Source organism: Eumetopias jubatus, unplaced genomic scaffold, assembly GCF_037043125.1.
Source record: "Eumetopias jubatus isolate StellerSeaLion01/CBP00866 unplaced genomic scaffold, mEumJub1_p1.0 scaffold_10, whole genome shotgun sequence".
NCBI classification, from domain to species: domain Eukaryota; kingdom Metazoa; phylum Chordata; class Mammalia; order Carnivora; family Otariidae; genus Eumetopias; species Eumetopias jubatus.
Window position 1 is genome coordinate 58,024,410 of NW_028274816.1, and position 12,569 is coordinate 58,036,978.

The following is a 12,569-nucleotide window of genomic DNA, read 5'->3' on the forward strand; positions in this document are numbered from 1 at the left end:
CAATCATCAGTCGCGGTTTTTGCGACAGACGGGCAGTCTTTCCCATCCCCGTCGACTTAAGGGGGCGGGGCTCTGCACACCAGACTGGGCGGGCCCCTCAACTTTGATGGGCATCTTCTTTGCCCAATTAGCAAACGATATTCTCAGACGGGCCGCCTCCATTGCCAATGAGATCTCCTGGCGGGGTCGTTGTGGGCGGGCCGTGGACCCTCCGGTATAAGGCGGTCCCGGGGGAGTGCGGAGAAAGGGGGGGGTCTCGGCGGCAGGAGGAGGAGTAGGTGCGGGTGAAGATGGCGGCAGCCGAGGCCGCGAACTGCATCATGGAGGTGAGCGCCTGGAGCGCCGTCGGGGGTGGGGGTCGGTTTGGGGGTCGATGTTTTATGCCTCCGTCGTGGGGAAGGGGCTCCGAATGGGCGGATTGGGGATGAAGGCTCTCAGCCGTACGGAGGGGACGCCGCATGCTCCGGATCCCGGGATACAGCCTGAGGTGCGGGTTTCCTAGCTTTCGGGGGCCTGCGGCACCGGGTCGAGCTGAACGTGTCGTGCCCCCTCCCACGTGGAGGAGGGCTGGGGGCGCTTCCGGCCTGGCCCCCACGTGGCCGCGGCACGGTGGGTGGGGAGGGGGTGTGCCGTGCCCGGTGGCCCGGCGGGCTCCACGTGCGGGACAAAGGCCCCGCCCCCGGCCGGGGGAGGGGCGCCCTGGGGGGGGGGCGGAGAGGAGGCTCCGACCCTCCCTCGGAGGCCCCCTGTCCTCTCCCCGGGGATCGCGACGTACCCCTCGGGGTGTAAGTGTATCGGTCCCTCCGAGAAGTAAAGAGTCTTTCGGGAGGGGCAGTGTATCTCGACCCTCCAAAACCCGGTTCCCGATACCGGGGCATCAGCTTAGGCTTCGGTCCAGGTTTCGTGCATTCTTGGGTTGGGATTAGAGGAAGAGGAAGAATTAGTTCCCTCCGGGCCCCCGTTTTCCTGTGCCTGGATTCTCTCCTGCCAGGGGCTTTGGGAGCTGGGGGGATGGGGCATGCCCCTGTGACCTCCCTCTGGGTGGTGGGGGGGCCTCTAGTTGAAGGAGATCCTTCCCGATAAGGCGTCGTGCACCCCCTTGTGGCCATTTTTGGGTGTGTGGGAGGGACATCTTTTTCATGGGGCGTGTCCCAAAGCCCACCTCCCTTTCGAAGCCCACCTCCCTTTCGGAGCCCTCCCGGGCGAGGGGAGGGAGAGTCTCTGCTGGGAAGAGGATGTGGGGAATATAAACTACGAGCTTTACCTCCTGTTGGAGACCTTTCTTTCCCCGGCGCATATGCGAAGGTGGGAGACCTCCCCCTTCCTGCAGCCCTGTTTGAGGGTCCTGAGCCTGGAGGCTTGATACGGTTTCCTGAGGTTGGCTTCTTGCGCAGCCATATGGGGTTGGCTCCGGGGCTGTTTCAAGACCTCTTGGGACTTGCCTGGTCGTGGTATTAGTGGAATTGAGAAATGGGTCCCAGTGGGAAATCCCCTTACCGGTCACCCTTCTTTGTAGGTGTCCTCACTGGCTTGGGAGAATGGGGGCGGGGCTTGGAGCTCCGTGGGTCATGTCTGTGACTTCGTGCTTCTTGGGGCCCGGAGGGTGGTCGCACCTGGAAGAGATGTAATCTGACGGGGCCTGCATACTCCCTCCTTTTACCTTGTAGCATTGGGGGGCAGGCAGCTCCTGGGTGTCACGGCAGTGACTCCTGGACCAGGGTCTGTATGGGTGGAGGAAATATCTTTCTTAGAGCTTGCCTCAGGACTTGGCCCCACGTGTGGAGGGGTTTGAGGGTCCAGAGTCTGGTCTCCCTGGGACTCCACCTTCCTGGGAAGAGGGTACTAAGCTAGGAGGTTGGCTCGGGCTGGTTTTGTTTGGGGCTTCCTGAGTCCAAGGCAGGAGCTAGGGGTCAGGGTGCCACCCTGGTGGGGGTGCCTGTGTGCCACACCTCCTTTCTGGGGTCCTCTCAGACAAGAGACTTGTTTGCAGAGGTGGCAGATGCCCAGTGGATACATCCTGCCAGCCCCCCCCCCCAGCTACTCATGGCACCCCAGGATGGGGGTGTGTGTCAGGAAGTGTCACCTAATCTGGGGGGATTAGATGATGAGGGGGAGCGACAGCTGGTGGTGTGTACCTGGCGGGTGCCAGTTCCTCTGGCCTGGATGGGGGAGGTGTGTATGGTCAGGTGCCTGGCCAGAGAGGGACAGCGTGGGGGCGGGCCACCATCTCTCCAGCCATAGCTGGGACAGGACCCCATCTCTTCTCCCCCCACTTCTCCCACCCCTTTTAGAAACAGCTCTGCCTCTTTACTTGCTCCCTCTGCCACCACTCCCTGCCAAGGAAGAGGAAAATTGCAGGAAACACCCCCTCACCTGTGAGCTGGGGTCCCCTGGCCTGGCCCTCCCCTAGCCACTCCCAGGAGCTAATCCTGTCTCCCTGTTACTCTCTCCTAGAATTTTGTAGCCACCTTGGCTAATGGGATGAGCCTCCAGCCGCCTCTTGAAGAAGTAAATATCCTTTTGTGAGACCCTTCCCCACATAAATATATCTTGCCACATATCAGGCCCTTTCTAGCGGTCTAACCATGATTCCTCTTGCTTCATACCAGTTTACCCTGTGCCCCCAAAACTTTAGTACAAACCCCCTCCAGGTTTGTGGCTCCCATCTGGCCTCCCCAAATACTGTGGCTACTTCCTTAACTCCATTTCCAGCCCCCCCCCCCGTTTGCCCTTCCCGTGTCAGCCCCAATTCTGCCTTCCCCTCCCCTCCCCAGCTGTGGGCTGAGCTAGAGACGGGGGCAGAGAGACTGGAGAGATGGTAGGCGTGGCTGGGGTATCGGGGTACTCCCCTGGATGGTGCTCTGGGGAGGGGTCCTGGAAGAGGAAAGTGGGGTTGTAAGGTTTTGGGGTTTGGGGGAGAGGCAAGATGGCAGATGGGGGCTGTAGGGTTGCCATGGTATGATTTTGGGGGGGGGTGTCTCTTCTCCAGGGAGAAGTAGGGACCTGGAGGTTTAAGAGGCCTTAGCGAGCCCCCAGATTTGACCCATGCTCCCATCCACCTCCTCCCAGGTCTCCTGTGGCCAGGCAGAAAGCAGCGAGAAGCCCAATGCTGAGGACATGACGTCCAAAGATTACTACTTTGATTCCTACGCTCACTTCGGCATTCACGAGGTGAGTGAACAGCTCCTAAAGCTGCTGAATCTTGAGGGGGTTAATGTTTGGGAGGGCTGGAACTCAATTTCCCACGCATGCGCCCTGCTCCCCTGGCAGCGTGCCTGGCCGCCCCTCTGGGTGTGAGGCACACACCCCGGGGTCGCCTCTCCCAGCCGTTGCCTTGGAGACGGAGCTTAGCCTGGCGCTCTCCGGAGCCTGGGGTGGGAGCGCGGGCGAGCCTGCCTGAGACTTCAGCCAGAGGTCAGGGCCTGCTGGTCTCTGCCGCCCTCTAGTGGCTGGCGGTGGGACTGTCCCCCCCAGCGGCTCGCGCCTGCTGCGCCCCGGGGCTTCTGGACCCTTTCGCACCGAGGTCCCAGAAAGCGGTGGGGGTGCGATTCTGAATACTTTTTTCCCTGTTTTTTTCCTTTTGCTGAGGCCTCTTCCAAATTCTGGTAAAATATACGTAACAAAATTTACCTTTAAGTGTACGGTTCAGGGGCAGTAAGTGCTGGGTACAGCCAAGGATCATTGGGGCTTGGGAGGCAATGGTAGAATCAGGCCAAGGCGGGAGGGAGATTAGCCCATCCGGTCTGATTTTACAAATGGGGAAACTGAGGCATGTGGGAGGGAAATGACTTGTTCCAAGGGGACTAAGGAAGTGGGAGGACTGAGCTCTAGCTCTCCAAACCGCCCGTGTGTCAGAGGCCAGGGCACCCCATTTTCCAGCTGGGGACGTGGGCCCCCTCATGGCATGCTTGTGCCTTGCACCCCCACCTCCCCCTCCAGGAGATGCTGAAAGATGAGGTGCGCACCCTCACATACCGAAACTCCATGTTTCACAACCGGCACCTCTTCAAGGACAAGGTGGTGCTGGACGTGGGCTCCGGCACAGGGATCCTCTGTATGTTTGCTGCCAAGGCTGGAGCCCGCAAGGTCATCGGGGTGAGTGTCCTGGGCAGGCGGGCGGGCCAGGGCCTGGGGACAGAGAGGGGCCCCTCGGGGCTCAGGGATTGGATGGAGGGGACTGGGGGTGGAGGGTGGGAGTGGGGGGGTCTCACCCTCCCTTCTTCCTGGGCCCCCAGATCGAGTGTTCCAGTATCTCTGATTATGCGGTGAAGATCGTCAAAGCCAACAAGTTAGACCATGGTGAGCCCAGGAAGAGAATGGGTTTGTGGGGATGGAGTGGGTGATTTCCCGCTTCCCCGGGGCCCTTGGCAGTGGGGTGGGGGCCGTCATGAACACAGTTTCAGCTATTCCTCCCGCCACGGGCTCTGAGCTGCCGGCAGCCTGAGAATCCCACCTTCTCAGAACTCAAAACGGGCAGTGACAAGGTGTGTGCCCTGCTGGTTTAGAAATTGAGTGGCAAAGTCACGAGCTTAGTGCCTCGCTCGTCAAACACTGGGGCAAGAAGCAGTCTTTAGTTTGCAGAGGCATGGGGTTGACACCTGAGGGTCCGTGGTGAGAAGTCTCTCAGCCGCCCTGCTAAGCTCAGCCCACATTGCCTTCCAGAGAAGTCTACGCCCACAAGCATGTACACGTGTAAATGTTTTCACGCTCACTTGCATATCTTAGACATAAATAGCATTTCACGCAAGCCTTTTGCCCTTTACTTCTTCCACCTGCTCATTGTGTAGTTTCACACATTTCCAGATGTGAGAGGCTCTTGCTCTTTTCGATGATCTTGCTCTTTTCGATGACGACCATCGCCTGCACGTACCCCAGCTCTCTCAGTTGGCCTGGGGTGGGCATTCCGGCAGCCCCTGAGACATTCATCCCCTCGCCCACAATGTCATCTCGTGTATGAACTAGTGTATCTGGGAGGTTATTAAAGGAGGGTTGCTCGGGTCAAAAATGCCAGTTATGTGGATGTTTCCATGTGGCTTTTGAGTTCCCACCTGTCGGGTTCCCGGGGCAGAGAATGAGGGAAGATGGTGGGTTTTCCGGATGTGGAAGCTCCTAGCATTTTAGAAACTGAAGTGATTTTTTTTTTTTTTTTAAGATCTTATTTATTTATTTATTTATTTAGAGAGCACAGGGAGGGGGGGAGAGGGAGAGAATCTCAAGCAGACTCCACACCAAGAGTGGAGCCCAACACGGGGCTGGATCCAACGACCCTGAGATCATGACCTGAGTTGAAACCAAGAGTTGGATGCTCAACTGACTGAGCCTCCCAGGCGCCCCCGAAGTGATTTTTTTTTTTTTAAAGATTTTATTCATTTATTTGACAGAGAGAGAGAGACAGTGACAGAGGGAACACCAGCAGGGGGAGTGGGAGAGGGAGAAGCAGGCTCTCTGCCAAGCAGGGAGCCCGATGCAGGGCTCGATCCCAGGACCCTGGGATCATGACCTGAGCCGAAGGCAGATGCTTAACGACTGAGCCACCCAGGCGCCCCTGTAATGATTTTTTTTTAAAGAGATTTCATATATATGTGTGTATATATATATATAGAGAGAGAGAGAGAGAGAGAGATTAGTATAATGAGCCCCCAGATACCTACCACTGAGCTTTAAATATCTCCATTTGAAGCAAATTTCAACTGTGATGTCATTTCTCCTATAAATCCTACTGTGTGTGTGTGTCTCTAATGAAGCCTTTCAAAAAACATGACCGTGCTGTTGACAACAAAGTCTTATCATCCAGTATCTAACCCATACATTTCTGCTCCTGCCTTAAAAATATCCAGGGTGATGAATGAATTTTAAAACTGAGTTAACAGGGGCACCTGGGTGGTTCAGTCGTTAAGCGTCTGCCTTCAGCTCAGGTCATGATCCCGGGGTCCTGGGATCGAGCCCCGCATCGGGCTCCCTGCTCGGCAGGAAGCCTGCTTCTCCCGCTCCCCCTGCTTGTGTTCCCTCTCTTGCTGTCTCTCTCTCTCAAATAAATAAATAAAAATCTTTAAAAAAAAAAATTGAGTTAACAGAGAGGCACCTGCCTGGCTGGGTCCGTAGAGTGTGTGACTTTTGATCTCGGGGTCGTGAATTTGAGCCCCACGTTGGGGGGCTTTAAAGAGATTACTTTAAAAAATAATACTAATAAAAAAACAAAACCAAAAAACCCTGAGTTCAGAGAATGTGGCTTTAGCTGGCAGAGTTCTTTGAAGATGCCCAAATGCAGCTCCCAGCCTTTCCTGGAGGAGACAGGGGCGACTCCAGTGGGGTCCCCAGGTCCTTGTCCCCCAGGGGAGGCAAGCGGACGGGTCTCCTCAGGGCCAGTTGCATGTGCCTCTCTCTGCCCCCACAGTGGTGACCATCATCAAGGGGAAGGTGGAGGAGGTAGAGCTTCCGGTGGAGAAGGTGGACATCATTATCAGCGAGTGGATGGGCTACTGCCTCTTCTACGAGTCAATGCTCAACACCGTGCTCTACGCCCGAGACAAGTGGCTGGTGAGGCCCCCTGCAGGGTGGGAGCAGTTCACAGAGCCTGGGCTCCTTCGGCCACGTGTTGACCACCTATCAGTCAGGGCCTGGGCAGAAAACCAAAAGCCATACTAGATATTTCCCCCACAGGGGACTTCATGCAGGGGACTGACTGCTCAGATGTGGGAGGGCCCAAAGCCAGTGTGGGAGGTCACAGGCACCAGGAGCTAGACAGTGACAAGGGGACAGAGTCAGGAGGTGGCTGGTGCTGGGGTGCTGGGAAGAAGACCATAGCAGTGCGAAAGGATGGGGGGAGCCCAGAGGGCCATGGTTCCAGGTGCTCAGGGAGCAGGCTCCCCAGGGGGCGGTGACTGAGACCTGAACAAGGGGTAGGAGCTGCAGGAGATCTGGGGTGAAGAGCATCTGGACAGAGGAACTGGTGCAAAGGTTCTGGGGCAAGAGTGTTCTTACTGTGTGTTGAGGAACAGCAGGGAGTGGCCTGAGGGTCTGGAAGAACAGTAGAAGGGAAAGGGGTGGAGGGGCCTGAGCATCCCCGTGAGACTTTAATTTTCCTCTCTGAGGAGCCGGGGAGAGTTCTGCAGGTTCTTCAGAACCTGTGAAGGACAGGTCTGAGACTTAGGTGCTCCTGGATGCCACCTGGCAGCCGTGTGGGGAGTAGATGCGGGCGTGAGGGCAGAAGCGAAGAACCAGTGAGGAGGCCATTGTAGGAGTCCAGATGGCTCAGACCAGGGTGCGGATAGCATGTGTGGATAGAGACCCAAATTGTCAGGGTTTAGGGGCAGTGTTCCAAGCCTCCCCGCCCCAATCCTTCACACCCTCCCCTTACCCCTCGGCAGGCCCCTGATGGCCTCATCTTCCCGGACCGAGCCACGCTGTATGTGACAGCCATTGAAGATCGTCAGTACAAAGACTACAAGATTCACTGTGAGCTCGGGGGGGCCCCCCCCAGGAGCTCGGGGGGCGGGGCAGGCTTGGCCTGGGTGCCCCTGATGGGCTCACCCCTCCTTGCCTGCCTCCCCAGGGTGGGAGAACGTATACGGCTTTGACATGTCTTGCATCAAAGACGTGGCCATCAAGGAGCCCCTGGTGGATGTGGTGGACCCCAAGCAGCTGGTCACCAATGCCTGTCTCATAAAGGTGAGGGGGGGTGTGGCCAGGTGTCCCCAGGGTTGGAACCAAGGAAGGGCCACCAGCTGACCCTGGACAAGACATCAGGTCGCCCAGTGTTTGCCTGAGGCCTGGGAGTCTGGCCTGTTGGCCAGAGGTGGCGCTAGCGGCCCAGAGAAGCCACTTAAATCCATTAAAAAGCTTCATGAGCCAAGCCCCGTGGGTGGTTCCAGGTGCCACCGGGAGCAAGACCAGTGAGCAAGACCAGACTGGTGGGCACTGCTCTGGGGGGATGCATTCCAGGGGGGCACCCCTGAGCTGGCCAGCACTCCGGATGCAGGAAGCTCAAGGCCCTGAGCGAGTTGATACGCACTTGGGCCACTGATAAAGAGTACCATGGCAGTGATCGGTTCTTGACCCCCTCGGTGTCCACACACAGAGCCGGACACTGGGGTGAGCCCTAGAATTGCGCTGGGCTGTGAGAGGTGGCCCAGACCTGGTGGAGGAGGAGGGGGTCTGGAGTGAGTGAAGACAGGAGCTGGGAGGGTGGGCGCCAGGGAGCTGTCGGAGGGATTGTGAGCAGGAGTTTGACATGAGCTGATGGACGGTGTTTTAAAATCGTCACATTGGCTGATAGGTCGGGTAAGGGGCTGTGGCAGGGGGTGGGGGGGCAGAGGTAGGGAGCTCCGTGAGGAGGCCCCCGGGCAGGGCGAAGGCCACGGAGAGGGGGCAACGGGCAATTCTCAGAAGCAGAAGTAGTAGCTCTAGGAAGTAGGAACTGTCCGGTGTGGGCTTTGGCCGTGTGAGAGAAGGAAGCAGGACCACAGCGCGGCAGCCCCGGGCTTCCCCGCCTCCCGCTGGGCCGCGTGGTGGGGAGTGGGGCTCACGGGGCCTGTCCCGCAGGAGGTGGACATCTACACTGTCAAGGTGGAAGACCTGACCTTCACCTCCCCGTTCTGCCTGCAAGTGAAGCGGAATGACTACGTGCACGCCCTCGTGGCCTACTTCAACATCGAGTTCACCCGCTGCCACAAGAGGACGGGCTTCTCCACCAGTGAGCGTGGGGGGGGGGCAGGAACCAGCAGGGGGAGCCAGGGGGCCGGTCATGCCTCAGTTTCCCCACCCGTGAAACAGAGGAACCGACAGTTCCTCTCCAAGGCTTGATGAGGGTGAAGGGATTCAGGGATGGTGGACCCCAGTCGAGGCTCGGCAGAGGTCATAGAGGGGCCAGGCCGAGGCCCAGGGTGGGGGCTGGACAGGAGGCCTGGCGGCTGGCCGCATCCCGGCTGACCCGACTGCACCCCCAGGCCCCGAGTCCCCCTACACGCACTGGAAGCAGACCGTGTTCTACATGGAGGACTACCTGACCGTGAAGACAGGCGAGGAGATTTTTGGCACCATCGGCATGCGGCCCAATGCCAAGAATAATGTGAGGCGCTGCGGGGCCGGCGGGGGTGTTGGGCTCAGGAGGGGCATCGCTGCCTGTTCTGGGGCTCCAGCAGCCCTCTGCTCGGTTGAGTCTGCGACCCCTGGGGAGACCCCAGGTGGATGGGAGGACAAAGGGCCTGGAGTCCGGGGGGGGCGGCGGGGGGGGGGGCCTGGGCTAGGAGTGTGGATCTGTGGGCGCAGGGCTGGGTGATGCTCAGGGAGCACTGCCGGAATGGGTGTCCCAAGGCCACAACCCCTCTCAGAGGACATGTGTCACTGGAGACCTTTTGGGCTCTCACACCTGGAGAAAGATGCTAGTAGCATCTGGCACAGGACAGTGAAGAAGCCTCGACTGTGGCTCCCAAATGTCAGTAGTACAGAGCTTGGAAAACCCTGGAGTAAAGAGACCAAAGGAGAGGCCCAGAGAAGCGGGGAGGGAGCGGGGGGCCGGGGCCAAGGTTGGGGGCCTGAGGGCCGAAGTCTTCAAGGTTACTGGCGATTTTGGCCCAGGCCTTTGGAGGGAGTGCTGGGGGGTGGGGAGCACGGAGCGAGGCCTGGCTTCCAGGAGGCCTGGGAGCCGAGGGCGTGCGGACCGTGGGGTCGGGACCAGTGAGTGTTGCCGTGAGGGAGGAAGTGTGCTGGAGGAGAGGTGTGCTTCCTAGAAAAGAGGGAGGGAGTCACTGCTTTACTGATGGGAACGGTGCTGGTGTGGGAACCGTCATGCCTCCGAGCTCTGCCCTGGAGGGGTGGGCTTGGCTGGGCTCCAGGTGCCTTTGGGAGTGTCACCCGCGGCTGGGAGTCAGGGAGTCAGGGCTGAGGGCGGATGCTGAGGGTGGGACCTGCAACGTGGGGTCTCCCAGCCTGGACGTGGGGGTCTCCGGGGAGCTTGGGAGGTGGCTGGGGACGCACTCCCTGCGGCCGCTTCCTGACTCAGACGGTTCCAGGTCTCTGCCTGTCCCATGTCCAGTCCCCCTCACATCTGCCCTCTCCCCACAGCGCGACCTGGACTTCACCATTGACCTGGACTTCAAGGGCCAGCTGTGTGAGCTCTCCTGCTCCACTGACTACCGGATGCGCTGAGGCGGGCCCGGCTTCTCCCACCCCGGCCGGGCCGGCCCTGCACGGGCCCAGGGGCTGCGGCGTTCTTAGGCAGTTTGGGGGCTCCCCCTTCCTCTCCTTCCCTCCCTCAGAAGGGGGTTTTAGGGGGCTGGGCTGGGGCGGGGCACATCGTGACTGTGTTTTTCATAACTTATGTTTTTATATGGTTGCATTTACGCCAATAAATCCTCAGCTGGGACGGCTTGGCTTCCTGGGGGGCAAAGTGGGGTTGGGGTTCGGTCTGCAGGGGCTGCGATGACAGCCTGCGCAGCGGGGGCTGCTGGGATGGCACCTGCCGGTAGCTGTAGGTCTCTGTCCCCACCTCTGTGTCTCTAGGCCTTGCTCCGTGGCTCTGGCCTCCGGTGGTCTCTGCTCCCCTGCCCCCCCCCCCAGTCTCCCTCACTCGTGCCCCCTGAGGCCCTGTCCCCTCTTGTCCCCATTGGGCAGGGCTCCTGCCCCCGGTTGCCCTGCTGGGCTGGGGGAGGGTTGGGGTGTGGGTTCCCAGCAGAGCCGGGTCCTTAAGTTTCCCAGAAAGTCATCCTCCCCCTCCCCCCCCAGTGCACACATTGTTCCACTGTGTGGCTGTTTTTTCCTGTCCAGGACCCTCCAAGGCCAGGCCGGGGCTGACTGGCAGTGACTACTGCCCTGCCCTCTGCAGGTGGGGAAACTGAGTCATGGGGGGGTATGTTAAGGGGATAGAATTCCTTGTGCGTCTGCTTCCTCCCCCAGCCTAGCTTGGGACTTGGAGGTGGGGGACAAGGGTGGGGGGGGTGTCCCACCTTCGGGCAGCAGGGCCTCCCCGCCTCCCCTCTTTACAGAGATGGACTCAGAGGCCCCACTGACAGCTCCCCAGGGGCTGTGTGTTCAGCCGCTGCTGCAGGCGTGGCATCTACACCTGACCCTTCCTCAGGGCCTTGTGCACGGAGTCCCTGGTCCCCCAGGGTGCTGTCCACAGGACCTGGATCACCTAAGCCATGACTTTCCACGGCCCTGGCTCCACCTGCTTCAGTACAGCTGGAGCCCTAGGCCTGGTGGCACTTCACACCCGTCTACACCTAGTCCTCTTCCGGGATGGTGTCCGCCCGCGGTGCTAGCGCCCAGACTCCCTTTGTCTACAACCCGACGTGGCTGTGCTCGCTCCCCGCATTGCCCAACCCACGAAGGAGCCCGGCCCTGGAGACCTCGAGGTCCCCAACGGGTTGAGGTTGAGGTCGCAGGAGCCCAGCGCCTCCCTTCCCCCACCCCTTTCCTGGAAGCCCTAAGCTGTGTCACCACTAGCAGGTGTCAGCTGCCCCGCCCTTCTTCCCTCTGCCTTAAAGGGGTCCCTCTCCCGAGGCCTCCCAGGGTCATAGCTCCGCCGTGTGACCGCACCCGCGAGGGCTCAGAAGCCAAGGAGTGGAACGTGGGGGTCCGGGTTCTAAGCCTCCCCTTCTGGCGTGGTGTGGCCTCCTCGGCTCTTGGCCGCAGTTTTCCCCACCCGGGCAGGGGGGACTGGCGCCCAAGCGGGCCTCCAGGGGACTGTCGGACTCGGGAAGGGGGCGGAGCCGCACCCCGGAGGGGCCGCTTCGCACATGGGTTTGGAGGACCACTCCCGGCCCCACCCCACGATGATTGCCCACATCCTCCTGTTGCTTCTCGCCTCCTCCGTCCTGGGGGACCCGGACTCCGTGGGCAGGTGAGAGAGGCGGGTGGCGGCGGGGACAGGGCAGGAAGAAGCCCGCGAGGAGCGTGCGCCCTCTTCAGGCCACTGCTTCCCGCGTCGGTGGAACGATGATCTGTAAGCGCGCCTCTGCGGTCGCGGAGTTCTGGGTGCCCGGACCCCACCGAGACCCCTTTCTCGAGAGGATTCTGTTTGAACCCGGCCTTCTCCCCTGCTCCCTCCCCAGGCAGCCCCGGCACCGCAGGCGCCTCTGTTCCCTGGGCACATGCCAGACCCACCGCCTCCCAGAGATGATATACTGGCTCCGCTCTGCCTCCATCAAGGAGCACTCAGGGAAGGCCGGCCGCGAGCCCCAGGACCCCCACAGCTACGGGCGCCGCCGTCGGCGCGAGGCCAGGGTCCTGCTCCGTCTCCAGGACCTTGGCCTGAAGAAAAGAGGCCAGCGCAGTGCCCAGCTTCCTGGGTGACGTCAGGCACGTACCTGGCCCGCCCCTGGCCTCAGCTTGCCCATCTGTGTATTGGGGCCACGACCCCAAGTTTCTTTTCCCCTAACTCCATCACCTGGGCTCACTGAAAAACTGTCTCCCCCCGCTGTGATCTGGGCTGGACCCAGGGGCACACCGGACCCAGCATGTACAAAGAATACTAACGTCCAGAGCCTAATAAAACGAGTTTCCTGTTTCAGACTCTGCTTGTCTGTGCCCATTCCGTCCTCCCAATCTGAGCCCAGTATCTCACATATTCG

The 12,569-nt window shown here is 60.0% G+C and overlaps 2 protein-coding genes across 3 annotated transcripts; both read left to right on the forward strand.

The window, feature by feature from the left end:
* Positions 1-227: 227 nt before the first annotated feature.
* On the forward strand, positions 228-10,363 carry PRMT1 (protein arginine methyltransferase 1). 2 transcript variants are annotated; one of them, XM_028091630.2, is made up of 11 exons: positions 241-326; positions 2,455-2,508; positions 3,070-3,171; positions 3,940-4,095; positions 4,236-4,299; positions 6,395-6,537; positions 7,368-7,455; positions 7,553-7,668; positions 8,542-8,692; positions 8,946-9,067; positions 10,063-10,363. In XM_028091630.2, the coding sequence occupies exons 1-11, from the start codon at positions 291-293 to the stop codon at positions 10,144-10,146; spliced, it is 1,116 nt and encodes a 371-aa protein (XP_027947431.1). In that variant the 5' UTR covers positions 241-290; the 3' UTR covers positions 10,147-10,363. The 2 variants fall into 2 exon arrangements, with proteins under 2 accessions (XP_027947432.1, XP_027947431.1); XM_028091631.2 differs by lacking the exon at positions 2,455-2,508 and having other exon boundaries at positions 228-326.
* Positions 10,364-10,938: 575 nt separating this feature from the next.
* On the forward strand, positions 10,939-12,510 carry ADM5 (adrenomedullin 5 (putative)). Its single transcript, XM_028091604.2, has 2 exons — positions 10,939-11,839; positions 12,051-12,510. The coding sequence occupies exons 1-2, from the start codon at positions 11,736-11,738 to the stop codon at positions 12,289-12,291; spliced, it is 345 nt and encodes a 114-aa protein (XP_027947405.1). The 5' UTR covers positions 10,939-11,735; the 3' UTR covers positions 12,292-12,510.
* Positions 12,511-12,569: the final 59 nt, after the last annotated feature.